The sequence below is a fragment of the Meriones unguiculatus genome, chromosome 11 (assembly GCF_030254825.1).
Source record: "Meriones unguiculatus strain TT.TT164.6M chromosome 11, Bangor_MerUng_6.1, whole genome shotgun sequence".
NCBI classification, from domain to species: Eukaryota; Metazoa; Chordata; class Mammalia; order Rodentia; family Muridae; genus Meriones; species Meriones unguiculatus.
In genome coordinates this window covers 90,337,155-90,352,122 of record NC_083359.1, presented here as the reverse complement: position 1 = coordinate 90,352,122, position 14,968 = coordinate 90,337,155, and the positions used below count along the sequence as shown (strand labels likewise).

General features: G+C 44.4%; 1 protein-coding gene across 1 annotated transcript; it reads left to right on the top strand.

The window, feature by feature from the left end:
• Window positions 1-5,917: 5,917 nt before the first annotated feature.
• On the top strand, window positions 5,918-12,699 carry Rgs4 (regulator of G protein signaling 4). Its single transcript, XM_021640631.2, is given in 8 exon segments — window positions 5,918-6,076; window positions 6,078-6,176; window positions 6,178-6,227; window positions 6,229-6,282; window positions 8,414-8,518; window positions 8,966-9,027; window positions 9,718-9,884; window positions 10,322-12,699. Coding segments are annotated over 8 exon segments (921 nt in total). The 5' UTR covers window positions 5,918-5,932; the 3' UTR covers window positions 10,562-12,699.
• Window positions 12,700-14,968: the final 2,269 nt, after the last annotated feature.

Genomic DNA, 14,968 nt, shown 5'->3' with positions numbered 1-14,968 from the left:
CTCAGAAAGGGGGAACCCTCCTCTCCTACCATCTGATCCCAGCCTAGCATGTCTCATTAGGACAACCTGGATCCTCTTCCTCTGTGACCTGGCAAGGCCACCCCACCAGGGGGACGGAATCACAGAGTGGGTAGCAGAGTCCATGTCAGAGACAGCCTCTGCTCCCCTTACTGAGGGACCCACACGGAGAGTGAACTACCCATGGGCTACATCTGAGCAGGGGGTCTAGGTCCTCTTCGTGCATGGCCCTTGGTTGGTGCACAATTTTTAGCCCTAGCCACGCTTCAAAGTATAAGTCCTAAGAGTCAAAAAAAAAAAAAAAATAGAAATAAAACAGCAGCTCAGACTGCAGAAGAGGGTGCAGGGATCTTGCAGCACCTGACATGAGTTGTCCCAAATCCAGTGCATGCTCAAGACTCAGCTCACATGGAGTGGAAGGACAGAAGACAAATGGGTCTTGATTTATCATCAAAGTACTTAGACATATCATACTTTTGGAGTCATATCATGAAAATATCAGGCTAAACCACTAAAACTTTTATATATGAACAAGCAGAAATGCAGAGAACAATGGAAAGAGGAGGTCATAAAGGTCACCCCGAATTGCCACCATCCCCCAGCAAATCTAGGGAGGATCTAGACTTAGAATGTAGGTCTGCCTGCTGGTAAGGTTCAAGCACTTAGCATGACATACTGTCTCTTTCCACCTGCACAATGCAAATTAACTCTTATGAAATCGCTGTGCTATCTTGGGCTAAGCCCTTCAGAAGAAAAATAAAAATCTTTGGAATAACTTCGTTTTGCTCTTCTTCCACTTCTTGGAAAAGAAAGGCATTGTCCCCCAGCTAGTTGGTGTTACCTTCCTTCCAGAGTGAACATGTGCTCCTGTCAAGTGTCGGGGTCAGAGTCCCTGGTTTATTGCATGTGGTTGCAAAGACAGATATGTTTCCCAAAAGCCACGCATACCGGGAAAGTCCCTGTGTGTCTTCCGGGCATGCAGTACGCTCCAGCTTGGTCTGTTTGCTTTCTATCCTTAAAAACTAATAATCATGAACTCTCACTGATGTCAGGGCCACTCTGGGAGACAATAAAGAGAGAAGGGGTTTTCTCACAGCTTAGAGGAAATTGTAACCTGAGATAGTGCAAACATAGCCCACGGCAGGGTTCTGGCTCACATCCGGGCCATGAGGAGTAGCAATCTTCCCTTTAGAATCTGATGGAAATAAGAAATACAGGAAGACCTGCCGTGGTGGCTTATTTCATTGCACTGGATCACACAGACACTTAAGGCGGATTCTCTTTTGTTCAAAAGAGAACAAAGTCTGGGGGATTTAAAATTTTACTGGCTTACCACACACACAGCTCACACCCCACTGAGTGACTTCATGCTACACAGTGGGAACCAGCTCTCTGTTCCCCTGGTGGACAGTTTCTCTGAGGTGAACTGCAGTCCAGGGCCTAAGGAGCTCTTTTCTGTGCTTGTTTGCTTCCCATGTCCTGGCTGGGGACTTTCAGTGCAGCCTGTTTCAATGTTCTTTCTCTCCCATGCAGTCTTAGCATGGCTCCCAAATTCTCCCTTGAAACACTGATCCGATCAGCTTAAGTACTTTGGCCAGCTCAGACCCTCTGCAAGTAAACTGTGGTCTTCGGAGTGACCAAAGAAACAATCAACCAAACCCTTGGATTGACAGGGATATCTCTCTGGGGTCCCTTTGGTCCTCCAATTTGTCATCAATGGCCTTTAAAACGAGCTGTCTAAAAAGAGGTCCCAAACAGCCTGATTTCCCTATGCTTCTTTCTCAAAAAGGCAATCATGATAATGATACTATTCTTTCCGGGGAAAATGGTGGCATTTAAAGAGATGCCTGTGCCTATCCCTTTGGCTATCAGATTTTTGAGAAAATGGGCTTCAAAAATTTGGAATCCATCCCTGCCCCCGCCCCCACCCAACCTCTACCCCCAGGGGCCTCATGCTAGAAGAAGGAAAAGACTGAAGCTTAGTGTCAGCCAGAGGTGAGATTTGTTTTCCAGGAAGAGATTTCACATAGTTCTGACACTTTGTCAAACCACCCTGAAGGAGAGACTAGAGCTAAGGCAATGGCTTGGCCGGACCATACCTTGACAGAGGTTGCCTTTTATTTAAACCTCACGACAAGATTCAACATGGCCTTGAAGGGTTCACTGGATTTCTTTACTTCTTCTTCCCAATGTAGTTACACTGAATAGATCTTGCTGTGCCTTTCACTGTTCTGAGTGTGTACTGAGGAGAAGCAGTTAGGCCTAGATTGTTAGGGCTACCAAGGCCCAGGCTCTGATCCTAAGAAATCCAGTAACTTTCTCTGTCTTCAAACAGCCCACTTTCCTTCATCTGACATGGCTGTGATACCACAGAGATTCATGCCAGGACCAATGAATCAGGTTGCCTGAACTGCTTGCCATCTCCACAGCTCAGATATGAAATCTTAGGAAAGCTACTCCGATCCTCGATGAGGAACCCAGAGTATGTTCTAAAAGGAAGGATTGTGGAGGGGAGGGGTTGAAACAACTGTTATAAAATGCTCGAAATACTGTCTTGTACAATTAATGATGTAAACATTGGTAATTACTGTTGTGTACTGTATCACAATGCCCGTGGCTCTTTTGCGTAACGCCTGTGCGTCTATCCACCGCTTACCCACCCCTTTTGTGAAAACCATTCCAAATTCCAAAGGTTGAGCCTGTTCTGTATCTTCCAGAGCTTTCCTGCCATCAGGTAGATACTGAACAAGTTTGTAATCACGGCACTTAACCTGAAATTTTCCAGTGATTCACACTTCTCCCCCATTATTGGGTGAGCTTCTGAGAGGCGCAAACCATTCCTGATTCCTATTTAAATCTCCGGGGCCTAACAGAATCTTTGCTGCAGTGTCTATTAAATACTAATTTCAGAAATAAGCTTCCATTTTGCGCTGCAGAAACTAACGACTTGGCATTCGCACTGCTAACTCCTCCTCCTGCCTACACACCTCAACCCTTCCTCCCACGGCAGCCAGGGTGATCAGATCTCTCTAAGTCCAGCTTCCTGACTGCACCTCCTTAGTCCTGGCAGATTCTGAGGCAGCGTTGTACCTCAGTTCCAAGTCACTGGCTCCTTCTTCTGTTCCCTAGCCCACTACCCCTCACCTCACTTTTGCTCATCCTAAGCTTAAGGAAAAAGTATTTTTACTTCTAGACTATTGTTTTCTAAGCTTTACCACCACTTTGGCTAAAAAAAACCTGCTGACCTCCAGTTGCCTTCTGTCACACCCCCTCAAACCCTTGAAATCCCCTGTCTTGGATGCTTTTCTGATTTGTCCACTGGGTTGAAAGCTTTATTGGGTTGGAGGCTGTGCTGTCTTTCCACCACCACGTGCTCAGAAGGTGTGTCTAAGTGAAGGCAAACAAAATTGACCTCTTGAGAGCAAACCCCATCCATACGAGGATCATGTGGGAATGACAAATAATAGGATTTGATGCTTTGTGCTTGTCAGAGAAGGGAGGCAGCCATTGTCACGGTGTCATGATGTGACAGTCTTGCCTCCTCTACACAAGCAACAGGGCCCATTGCAAAGATAATGACAGTAAGCTAATTTATGGGAAGCTTTTCAAATACTTTGTGAAAGTATTAAAACTATTAGGAAAGGAAGGGAGAGTCAAAGAAATGAATGGTATTCATTTCTGGACAGAGTTAAAGAACTGAATTTCTTAGAGAAGCCATCAGGGAGTCTGCTATAGTTCCTGCTTGCATGGAATAAGAGGAATCCAGGAAGAGAGAGAGATACAGACAGACAGACAGACAGACAGAGAAAGAAACATAAACAGAGAGACAGAGAGAGGTCCTTGAATGAAATGTATAAAATTAATTCTGAGCTTTATTATCTGCTAGGTATATTCTGACAATTAAAAATATTTGCCAAGCACTTTACAGTTTAGAAATATCTCTATGTACACAGCATATCTCATTTGATAAGACTGTTGAATGACAGGGCAGATCAGTGGACAGTCTACACAACTGAGTGTCAAGAAACCTGGGTCTGTGTCCTGTCCTGTGAACAGAAAACTGTGGTGTTTGGAGAGCTGCTTTTCTTCTCTGGAATTCTATTTATCTTTTGGTGAAATGGGGGTATTAGACTGGATGGTTTTTAAAGTCCTTTTAGCTCATTTGTCACAGCGACTTATGCTTATGCGTGATGCCATCCTTCTCTCCCTCTGGGTCCGAGGCAAAATGTTCTTTCTTCCCTTGGAATTTTTTTCAAGCATCAGTACATCTCCTTGAGTCTCCCGCTGATGCTCCTGAAATGTAAGCAACAACGCTGTAGTTCACTGTGGAGTAATAATCTCTCTTTTAATGCAAATCCTGCCTGCACATCTTGTCCAAGGTTTCTCTCACCTCATCTTGCATGGTGATGACTTCCACGCCACCAACAAGGAGAGCTAAGGACTTCCCTATGTTTCATGTTAGAATTCAAGGACAGGTTTTTCAGTAGCTGATTTAACAAGTGTTTTTCAGTCTTTATGGGAGAAAGCTGGGGACTTTCCCTATAACGAAATACTTATTGTTCTCTTTCACACTTGCTTGCTTTCTCCAAACTCTGCTAGCCAAGGAAGATGTGCATGGGGATGTCTGGATAAAGGGGATGGGATGTTTGGAGCAACAACCTTTGTTGTCCAGCGCATAGAAGAACATTAGACATTTCTATTTCCCCTTCTATATTCTTGGTACGTTTGAGAGAAACCCATGTACAGGTATCTTTCTTTGTGCAAATTATCTGATATCTCGTTTTTATCTTGCTTTTAGCCAAAAAGACTGAAAAACAGTGTTGTCTCTGTGTATGAATTCTAGGTCACTGGGCTATGACCAGCACCTGTGTGATTTTAAGATGAAAGCTGTTATGGTGTCAGACATTTAAATCGATTTCTTCCTTCTAGTCACGGCTCTCCAGTGTGAAAATGGTCCCTTTGTAGCTCATATCTGGGTATTTCAACCATGAGTACAAGATGTGAAACACTTGCATATGCCCAAAGAATTCGGTCCACGGTATGAAATGTGAAAAGGTGTTCAGAAGTTCAGAGGCTCCAGCAGGGATGGATGTTCTTGCAAGGCAAACTACATAGCCTGCTGCTGTCTGCTGGAGCCTGCTGCAGCCTTCGGGAGCTCCTCTCTCTCTCTCTCTCTCTCTCTCTCTCTCTCTCTCTCTCTCTCTCTCTCTCTCTCTCTCTCTCTCTCTCTCCCTCTCTCTCTCCCTCTCTGAATAGTAAAGACTTAGAGAATTACGTAAGATATAAACCCAGTTACAACGTGAGTTGGTGTCTTATGTGTTCATTTGCATCCTCCCCCCCGCTCCCTCCCCCCACCCCGCGCTTTAGTTTTAAGCTGTTGTAAAACAGCTTTTAAGCTTTTGCAGGAGCAGAGCTTCTTCACGTGAGAACATCAAAGCTAGACCGAATGTTGTTCTCGGTAACATATTTAGGAATGTCTCAAAGTCAAGTCGATTACAGATATACTGGACTTATCCTCCAACGGCCGCTTTTGCTATGCTGCCCTGCATACAGCTCTCTGCCATCCGTATCCCTCTGTGCCTACCAGTGAGGCAGGCTACTTCCATAAATCACTGCCTAGAGACCATGATCTTAGTACAGACTCGCCCTTGGACTCCATGGAATATATGTCTAATCCAAAGGGAAAGGCGTATTGAGAATCAGCCTCAAAAAAAAAAAAAAAAAAAAAAAAAAAAAACCCTGAAGACTTCTTGCCGATTTCTTTCTGGGAGGCAATTTCCTTAGAGCCATCGAATTTTATGAACCATCGAATAAGTACCATATTTTTCAGCCCCCTCGGTTCTATATTTCCCCTTCCTACAAATCCAGAAATTCACACGGGGGTAGAAACGTTAAGCAAAGCCTCATTTTCTATATGCCTGCTTTGCTTCTCTCAGCTTGGTCCCTTTGCATCCCGGATGCGTCAGTGCGTTCTCCTTCACCCTTTCCAGGGGCTGGAGAGGCTGAGCGCCACCGCGGAGCCGAGCCTGCAGACCTGCCATCTGATTGGCTGCCGGGCGCGCGGCTGGGCTATAAAAGAGACCCCTCCAGGCTTGCGCGCCAGAGGCTCAGAGGATTCTGACAGCTTCTTTGCTGAGCAGAAGCGACCGTGCCTAAAATAGCAACCACCACTCCTCCCGCTGCCTTTCTCTCCTCGCTGCGAATCCCACAGTTAGACAAGATGTGCAAAGGACTTGCAGGCCTGCCGGCTTCCTGCCTGAGGAGGTAAGGTTGTTTTCTGTTACTGGCCAGGCTAAAGTTTTGCACTGACTTTCTCAGTGACCAGCATGCTTTTCTTGAAAAGTTCTCTGGGATTAGAGGCAATACGCCCCGATAGCTTCTTCCTAGGACTAGCCAGACATTTTGACCTCGGAAGCAGGCTTCTCAAAGGTTGCTACCTGTGTGTTTTATTTCGCATGACTTTAGTTTTGAGACTGGATCTGACTTTTTTTAAAATTTAAGTTTATTTATACATTTGTTTATTACCAATTTATTCACTTTGTATCCCCGCTGGAGCCCCCTCCCTTTTCTCCTCTCAGTCCCGTCCACCCTCCCACTTCTCCCCCGTAGCTGTAAACAAATATGAGAATAAAAGATTCTTTTCCAAACTAGACCTCTCCTATCTCTCTGCCCCACCTCCAGTTGTTGAAGTGAGATGTGGTTGAGAAATAAATGTTGATTGTAACATACTAGCTTAAAGTTTTAGAGGTACTGGTGTATCTTTGGTTTCTTTTTGTAAGAGTATAAAATAATTATTTCATAGAGTAAATTATACAGTAGCTGATTTAAAGTAAAACACAAGGTTAGTGTGTATTCTGTAATTTCCTCTTGAAATTAAAGGTCAGAAGTCATCTGGGGGTCTGTGACCCCCCCCATCCTTGGAAATAGAAATCACCTGAAATTTCAGTTTCAATACTTCTGAGAAGGATAGTGTTTGTGTGTTATTGAGACAGCCTTCAAAGGGTTAAGCAGCTCTTGTCTTCAGTGTTGGGGTATCCAAAGGGTCTTATCTGCTCAAGGTTACATGGTTGGAGACAGCAGAAGAAGGAATATATATATCCAGGTTACTTCTGAAGTCACTTTGTTTTTATTTTTATACTTCTGCTGTGTTTCAAGATACTTGCCAAGCATGCTTCCAGCTCTTTGGAAATGCCCTTGCACTTTTCAGTAGCTGTCAGGGCTCAGGCAGAGGAAGCATAAGCAGATAGGAATTCATTTCTCTTTGGGCTGGATTACAGTGCGTCCGAAGCATCACCTTAGGACTGTCCCAGCTCTGGTGATTTTATCTTGCTGTCACTGGGGAGGACTTTGTCACTAGTCATCAGCTGGGGGAAAAGAGAAAGGAAGACAGCCTTTTAAGAGATGGAAAAATACTATTTAAAGGGCATCCCAAGAGCAGTGCTGAGATTCGGACGTCCTGAGCAAATCCACTGATAAGCTACCATCCATCCTAAAATGCCACTGTGCATCCCGCCCTTCCTGTTTAACCCTTCCAGATATACAAGGGCATATCATTCTTTGTTGCTTTGGAAACACCATTTTTCTTAAACTGTGTCCTGGCTTCTATAATAAAAGAGATAACAGTAATAATAATAAAACCCATTAAGAAAGAGTGACGGAGCTAGGCTGCAAGGTCAAGTGCTCAGAATCTCGGCTATGCCCTGGTTGCCTCTTAAGCGATAGCAGTAAACTGGAAACTGCCCTAATTAAATAACTACCCACCTCAGCGATGACTCTGTGCTGCTTTTCCTACCCCAGAGTCTCGAATGCCCTTTGTAGTATGCATCTGTATCTGTACTGTAGGTTTGTTTGTTTTTTGTTTGTTTGTTTTTGTAGCTCTAACTAGAGATTGCCTAGAAACAAGCTCGGTGGGGCTCAGCTTTCAGCCTGAGCATTTGTGCCATTCACTTTTTCTACTCCTTTCTGCAGGGCTACACATCCAAGCTTATGCTCTGTACACACGCACACACACACACACACACACACACACACACACACACCTTGGGAACCGCTTGGCTGCTACTCTCAGGGCTGACTGAATTTACTTCTACTTTATTGACGTGCTTCATTGCTTGCTGTGGGAAATAGCACCCAGCTTCCAGGAGGCATCCTATAAGGAGAAGGTTTTATAGTTTACACATACTGCACACATTTCAAAAGAGCAGTCACTTATTAGCATGGCTTCACCAAAAATATCGAAGGTCATAGAGGAATCTTTTCTGGGATCTCATACCGCTGCAACTCCCCCAAGGGGATGCTGCCAACCCAGACAGCACTCATGGGTTCTTAAGCACCTGCACGTCTCTCTCTGAAAGAAATCTGTTTTTCATGTCGATTCTTGTTTTCTCTCTTGCAGTGCAAAGGATATGAAGCATCGGCTGGGGTTCCTGCTGCAGAAATCTGATTCCTGTGAACACAGTTCTTCACACAGCAAGAAGGACAAAGTAGTTACTTGCCAGAGGTAAGAGAAATGGCTTTGGTGAAGAGCCATTGAATGTTAACTACCTGATAATAGAGATGCTGTAGGGAAGAGTGAGTGGGAAGATAGGCCCCCTGTTGAGCCAGATTTGAACCAAGATGCCCCTGTTTCCAAGGTGAGCATATACAACTGTATACTTGGCAGATTAGGAGGGCCATGAGTTCAAAACCAACCTGAGACTTACAACAAGATCTTATAACACACACACACACACACACACACACACACACACACACACACACGAGGAGAGAGGAGAAGAGAGAGACAGAGATTTCATTTTATGACAATCCTAGTTAGAATTTAGATCTCTACATATTTCATAACAAATATCCCAATAAATAATGTATCACATCTTACCTTAGTTTTTTTTTATTTGTTTCAGTTTTGATCTATGTATTCAAATCATTCTTTCTTCTGCATTATCGCCAGGGTGAGCCAAGAAGAAGTCAAGAAATGGGCTGAATCACTGGAAAACCTGATTAACCATGAATGTAAGTAACCATACTTCTTTCTCACTTTCTTTCTCTGTCTTCATACACACATGCACGCATACGCGCACTCACACTCACACACACACATACACATACACACACACACACACTCACACACACACACACTCTCACACACACTGAGGATAGCAGTGTCAGACAAACCATAATATATCAGTCTAGTGGGGACTACATTAGAAGGCCTGGCCTCCTCTTGACTTCTAGGATATGATACAAGCATTTTAGCCATATAGCTGATATGTTACAGAACTGCCAAATTACATGGAAAGTTTATCCACGAACCATCTGGATCATCAACAAAAAACCCATCTCTCTCATTGCATGAAAAAAATAGGCAAAAAAAAAAAAAAGATTCCCATAATGAGATCTTCAGCACAGTGAGCCCCAGCTCTCATTTTAAACCCACCTTGGCAGTTGCTAGTCCTACAGTTACTAGCTTCAGAAATATGATTCCTTGAAAGATGACTCAGTCTTGAGTAGACACCACCAGATAAAACTGGGGCCTTCTATAGATCAACCACGAATGTGAGCTAGCTGACCCTCAAAGAGGGAAGGGCAAGAGGAGTTTCTTGAATTTATACCTGGCTTCCTAAGTACATGGGCCTTATTTGAAGTGCTCTATCTAGCAAGTCAGCCTGTGTGGTGACTGTGGCTCCTTGTCCTCCATCACAGGTGGACTGGCGGCTTTCAAAGCTTTCCTGAAGTCAGAGTACAGTGAGGAGAACATTGACTTCTGGATCAGTTGTGAGGAGTACAAGAAAATCAAGTCGCCTTCTAAACTAAGTCCCAAGGCCAAGAAGATCTACAATGAGTTCATCTCAGTGCAAGCAACAAAAGAGGTGAGTTTTCATGGTAGGGAACTTTCCAGATCTTAGCGAGGGTTTCTAGGAGTTGTGCTCAGCATGGAGAATCTTTAGACCCACTAGTTAAAGGAACAATGGGGCAGGCTGTTATAATCGTGACAACCTTTCAAGAAAGTCTATTAGGAAAAAAGTTGTTTTTGTCTCTGTATGAGCTCGGTGACCCTCCTTAATAAATACAATCATAAATCTCCCCAGTGTGAGAGTAAAGGAAAAGAAAGTGCTCTTTCCACCTTGAGACAAAATGGACTTTTATACTCTCACATATGTCAGGGCAGACCCAAATGTCCCGGGGCTTCACTCCTGGCAGGAATGTAAAGGAAGGTTCCCAGCTACTTCTTGTTGAATATAAGCCTGCAGCCTCCTCTCTTCAACAGGGTTCTAGATCTAATGCAACCTTGATCTTTGCACTCCAGGTGAACCTGGATTCTTGCACAAGGGAGGAGACAAGCCGGAACATGTTAGAACCCACCATCACCTGTTTTGATGAAGCCCAGAAGAAGATTTTCAACCTGATGGAAAAGGATTCATATCGCCGCTTCCTCAAGTCTCGATTCTATCTCGACCTGACCAATCCTTCCAGCTGCGGGGCAGAGAAGCAGAAGGGAGCCAAGAGTTCTGCAGACTGCGCTTCCCTGGTCCCTCAGTGTGCCTAATTCTCACACAGAGGCGGGGAGCTGAAATGCCAAGACTCTATGCTCTGGAAAAACCTGAGGCCAAATATTGATCTGTATTAAGCGCCATCGCTTTATCCACGTTGTAGCCTAGTGTCCACGCTGCCTGCCGTGTGCGAGTCACTTCCACGTAAAAAGTAGACTTAGTTGTGGTGTGGGGGTTTTCATTGGGGTATGACCCAATTCATTTAAAAATTTCCCATCTCCTTGAGGGTGTCCTATGACATGTCTCCAAATAATGGCCCCGTAGGTCTGGATTTTCAGAGCTTGCTGGCAGTCCCCCCCGCTCCAACAGTTTGACCTCAAGTTAGTTTGGTTGGTAGACTTCATGTGACACCAAATGCACATGCCATGTCAGCCAGCAGCAGTTCCTACAGACTCTCGATGTTTAGGCGAGATTGATATGTGTGTGTATGTTAAATACATATGATATATGCATATACGTTCTGTATATATTGTACCTATTTAAATATGTGTGTGAATGTGTATGTATATGTATATACATTCTAACGTGCACACACACTTCTGCAAGAAAAGATGGCAAAGTCCTTAGGTGCTCAAATCGGTGTACACATGCTTACAAGCGTGTTCTGATTTCTGGTCCTTCATACCATGTTTGAACAGGGCAAACTAAAATTAACTGCCAGGCAGGCTAAGAAAGGAACCTTAACTTGGGGAGAACAAGTTCTGTAAAACCGTTGGGTCTTGAGGGAGAGGAATCGGGGCCTCTTGTGTCTAAGCACTCATGGCCTCCACACTGAGCACTAAGCTAAGGGGTGAATGCTCTGAGAAATCCACTGTCTGACTGACACAGGACTGCCTGCGTCAGTGATCACTACCGGCACTTTTAAGTCCCTATGCTGATGGCCTTCCCTTCTTCGCCTGGGTGCTCAGGGCATGCTGATTAGCAGTTGGGTTGGTCTGGAGCTGGGCAATGGGATGTTTGAGTCGACTGAAGGAGTGTGGTCCAGGCCTTGCCGCCTAGCCCTGCCAAGGGCTACTGCGTCAGTGAGGGCAGAGGACCGAAAGACTATCCCATTTCTTTCCTCTCTTGATAAGGTGCTTTTCTATTCCCACCCCCTGAGAATGTCACCTGTCAGAGGAGCCCCTTGAGTTCACTGTGGTTGGTCGTTCACTTTCAGAACCATGGCCTCCTGCCATGGTTCTAAGCTACCTGGGAAAGGCTATGCTTTCTAAGGAGGAAGGAAGTAAGCTCTCACACACTGAAAAGCCCTCCTTGGTTTTCTGCTTTGAGGTAAGAGCGTGTTCATTCCCATCCCAAACATCAAGGCTAGCAGAGACCAATGAAAGGAGAGAGGAAAGAAACAGAGAAAAGAGGAAGAGAGGACTACTGTTTGGGACTTTTCAAGGCACACGAAATACTTGAAAATTTCTCATTTGTGTTATTTATGATGTTGTTTTGTACAATGTTTTTATTATTGTATTGTTTTATAAGTGGAGGTATGGGGCATTACCTGAATTACTAATGAAAGCCCAGGAAGTAATTTTCTTCTCATTCTTCTAAAACTACTGCCTCTGAGAGCATATACATGCTCTTGCACACACACATTGCTCCAGTTTAAATCACATGCATGAGCACCACTGTGGCTGGTAAGCCAGCGTACTGGGCTGCAAAATGAAGACGCTGGAGTAGTGTGTATCCAAGTCTCATTGTGTTGACAAAATCAATTTTCTAACTGTACCCTCCTTGTCTCTCTGACAGTCTTGCTTGTGATGTCCCCAGAACTCTCCACGAGTGTTCCCCACCCCATGTTCGTTATACACGGTCATGTGTGTACAACTCTTCGGTCTTGCCCTGATATTATCATGACTTTGAGATTGTGCCTGTACTCACAGACTGCTGTCTCACAACTAGGTCTGGAAAGTCATTCCGAATGAGAAGTAAATTATTTTATGTAATACATTTTGAGTGTGTTTTCAGTTGTATTTCCATCGCTCTTTGATCTGGTGAGCCTGCCTGCTGCTGGTCCATGCAGAGAATACTCCCTTCATTTGCATGCCTGTTTCTATCATGTGCTTTATAGGCCTCAAGGCTGACGCTTCCAGTGAAACACACATATCTTAATCATAATAGTAAATAAATGCTTCCTACAAAACAATCTGCTTGGAAAGACATTAATGATCCAGAGAGGCATGGTGGGAGAAACAGCAGGGCAGAGAATGCCTTTGGAAAATGACTCACACGGAGTCTCTTCCCCCTCCCCTGCTAACTCCAGGAAGTAAAGCAGAAACTGTATTGTTTCAGCTTGGGCTCCTTTCATGTTCTGCCTGCTTCTGCTCATGGACCCAAGACTGCTCTAGGTTGAAGAGGGAGGGCTAAGCAGATTCAGTGACCTTTTTGCATGTCTTCAATGGGCTTTAAACAAAAAAAAACAAAAACAAAAACAAAAACAAAAAAAACAACCAAACAAACAACAACAAAAAAAAAACACCACCACCACCAACAGCAAAAACCAAATGAGGTCTCACTCTGTAGTCCAGCTGGCTTATAACCCAACTCTGATGCCTCTTTCGGGCTCAAATATCTGGTGATCCTCCTGTCTCAACCTCCCAAAAGTTGGGATGACTGACACAACTTTCCTTTTGCAGAGCATTGGGATTTTAAGGGTGGGGTTCACCTTCTGAGTAGCTGTCTCCTTTCAGTTATCTGCCCGGATGGCGGAAGGTAGATTGTGCAGAGACTGAGGAGGCTGAAAGTACCTAGAAGTGTCTGGGAGACAGCTTTCTACCACAGCTGCTCAGAATCGTCTTTGCCCTTTGCCAGTTTCTGAGAAAGAGGTCACAGAACGCTCGCATCTGAAACCAGGACTTTATCATGTCATGAGACCCTCATTTTCTAGTTCTTTCTTGTTTGAAGGGTTGTACTCACAGGGCAGTAGCCCTGCCCTAAGTAATGAAGCCTTTAAAGATCTTTCAGAAACCTTGGACCCTAAACTTAAAAAAATGAAAAATGCACAAAGGAACCCAAATTTCTCATAAATATTTATACAAGATGTTTGCACCTGACCCCGCCAAAGGCAGGTGGGATCCCTCTGTTTTCTTCCTTGCGCACACATGATTCTCAGAACAGCCCTGTGGTAGAGAGGTCAGTCACGAGGACTGACTGTGAAATCTTTTGCAGATGAGGTAACTAATGAAAAGACAGAGTAGCTTACACCGTACAAGCAAAAGAGCTGGGGTGTGCACTGAGGCATCACAGTCCACGAAGAGCAGGGCAGAGACACAACGGCCTCCGAATAGCCACACGAAGATGGACTGAAAGCAGCAAAGGTGTCACTTGCACCTGGATCAAGAATGGAGCCAAAATATATCCTCTATTGCTCCCTCCTCCAACGCTATGCATTCCAGAAGGTAGAGGCCCAAGATGGAAAAGTGTCGGAGGTTAGATAGTGCATGAATTCTTGGCTAGTCCAGCAGAACACCACTGCTCAGATCAATACTGAGATCCACCTCTTAAACACTGAACTATGCTGCTGCTATTAATCTGTGTGGTTGGGGACAGCGGCCAGGGACTCCGATGTGTGGATTAAGGTGCCTCATTCTCCTCTATGGCACTCTAAAAACAGAAACTAGACTTCGCTGGGGGATTCTCCCCAGCATGCCTCTCGCTGTCCTCAGAGTACTCTTGTTGCCACTGTTAGAGATTTAAAATTTTAAATTGATGACAAAAAGATAAAAGAAGAGAAAGGGAAAAGAAGAAAGAAAAGATATGAAGAGAAAAGAACTATGACTAAGGGAAAACCAACTATGCATTAGCCCAGGCTAAATGTGAAAAAAAAAACACACAAGAAAACAAACAAACAAACAAACAAATACACATGCTGGCAAAGCCCTCCTTAGGTCAGCTAACTGAAGTGACCAGCCAGCTGCAAAGCTGGTCGTGTAGCTATCTGTTCGTCCCATTCAGAGGCTGAATTTAAACCAGGAACCTGCTTAGGTCCTTAAGAACAATGACCAGTCAAATTAGCTGTTGTGTTGGTCCGTATTGTTTTGTTCCTTTTACGCCTAGATGGTACATGGAAATGACCTGAGGAAGGAAAGCACTTCTTTTAGAATATGGAAAAATTGGGTGAGGTGTCTTAGTAATAACTCACCTTTAGCACCCAATATTTTAGATTGTATAGGCAAGGGGCTGAGAAAGGCAATATGAAAGACTGTTCTATGATGGATACAGATGAATAATGCTTGGAGAGACGGTAAGTTTTCCAAAGGAAGCCTAAAAGTTGGCGGTCACATCTTACGAGCATGCCATGAGTTCTAAGGGCCAAGCAGATGCTGAATGCTTTACGTTATCTTGTTTGACCCCTGAGTAAGATGACATTAGTGGCTTTCCATTGCAGATGGGGACACTTGGATACAGAAAAGTTC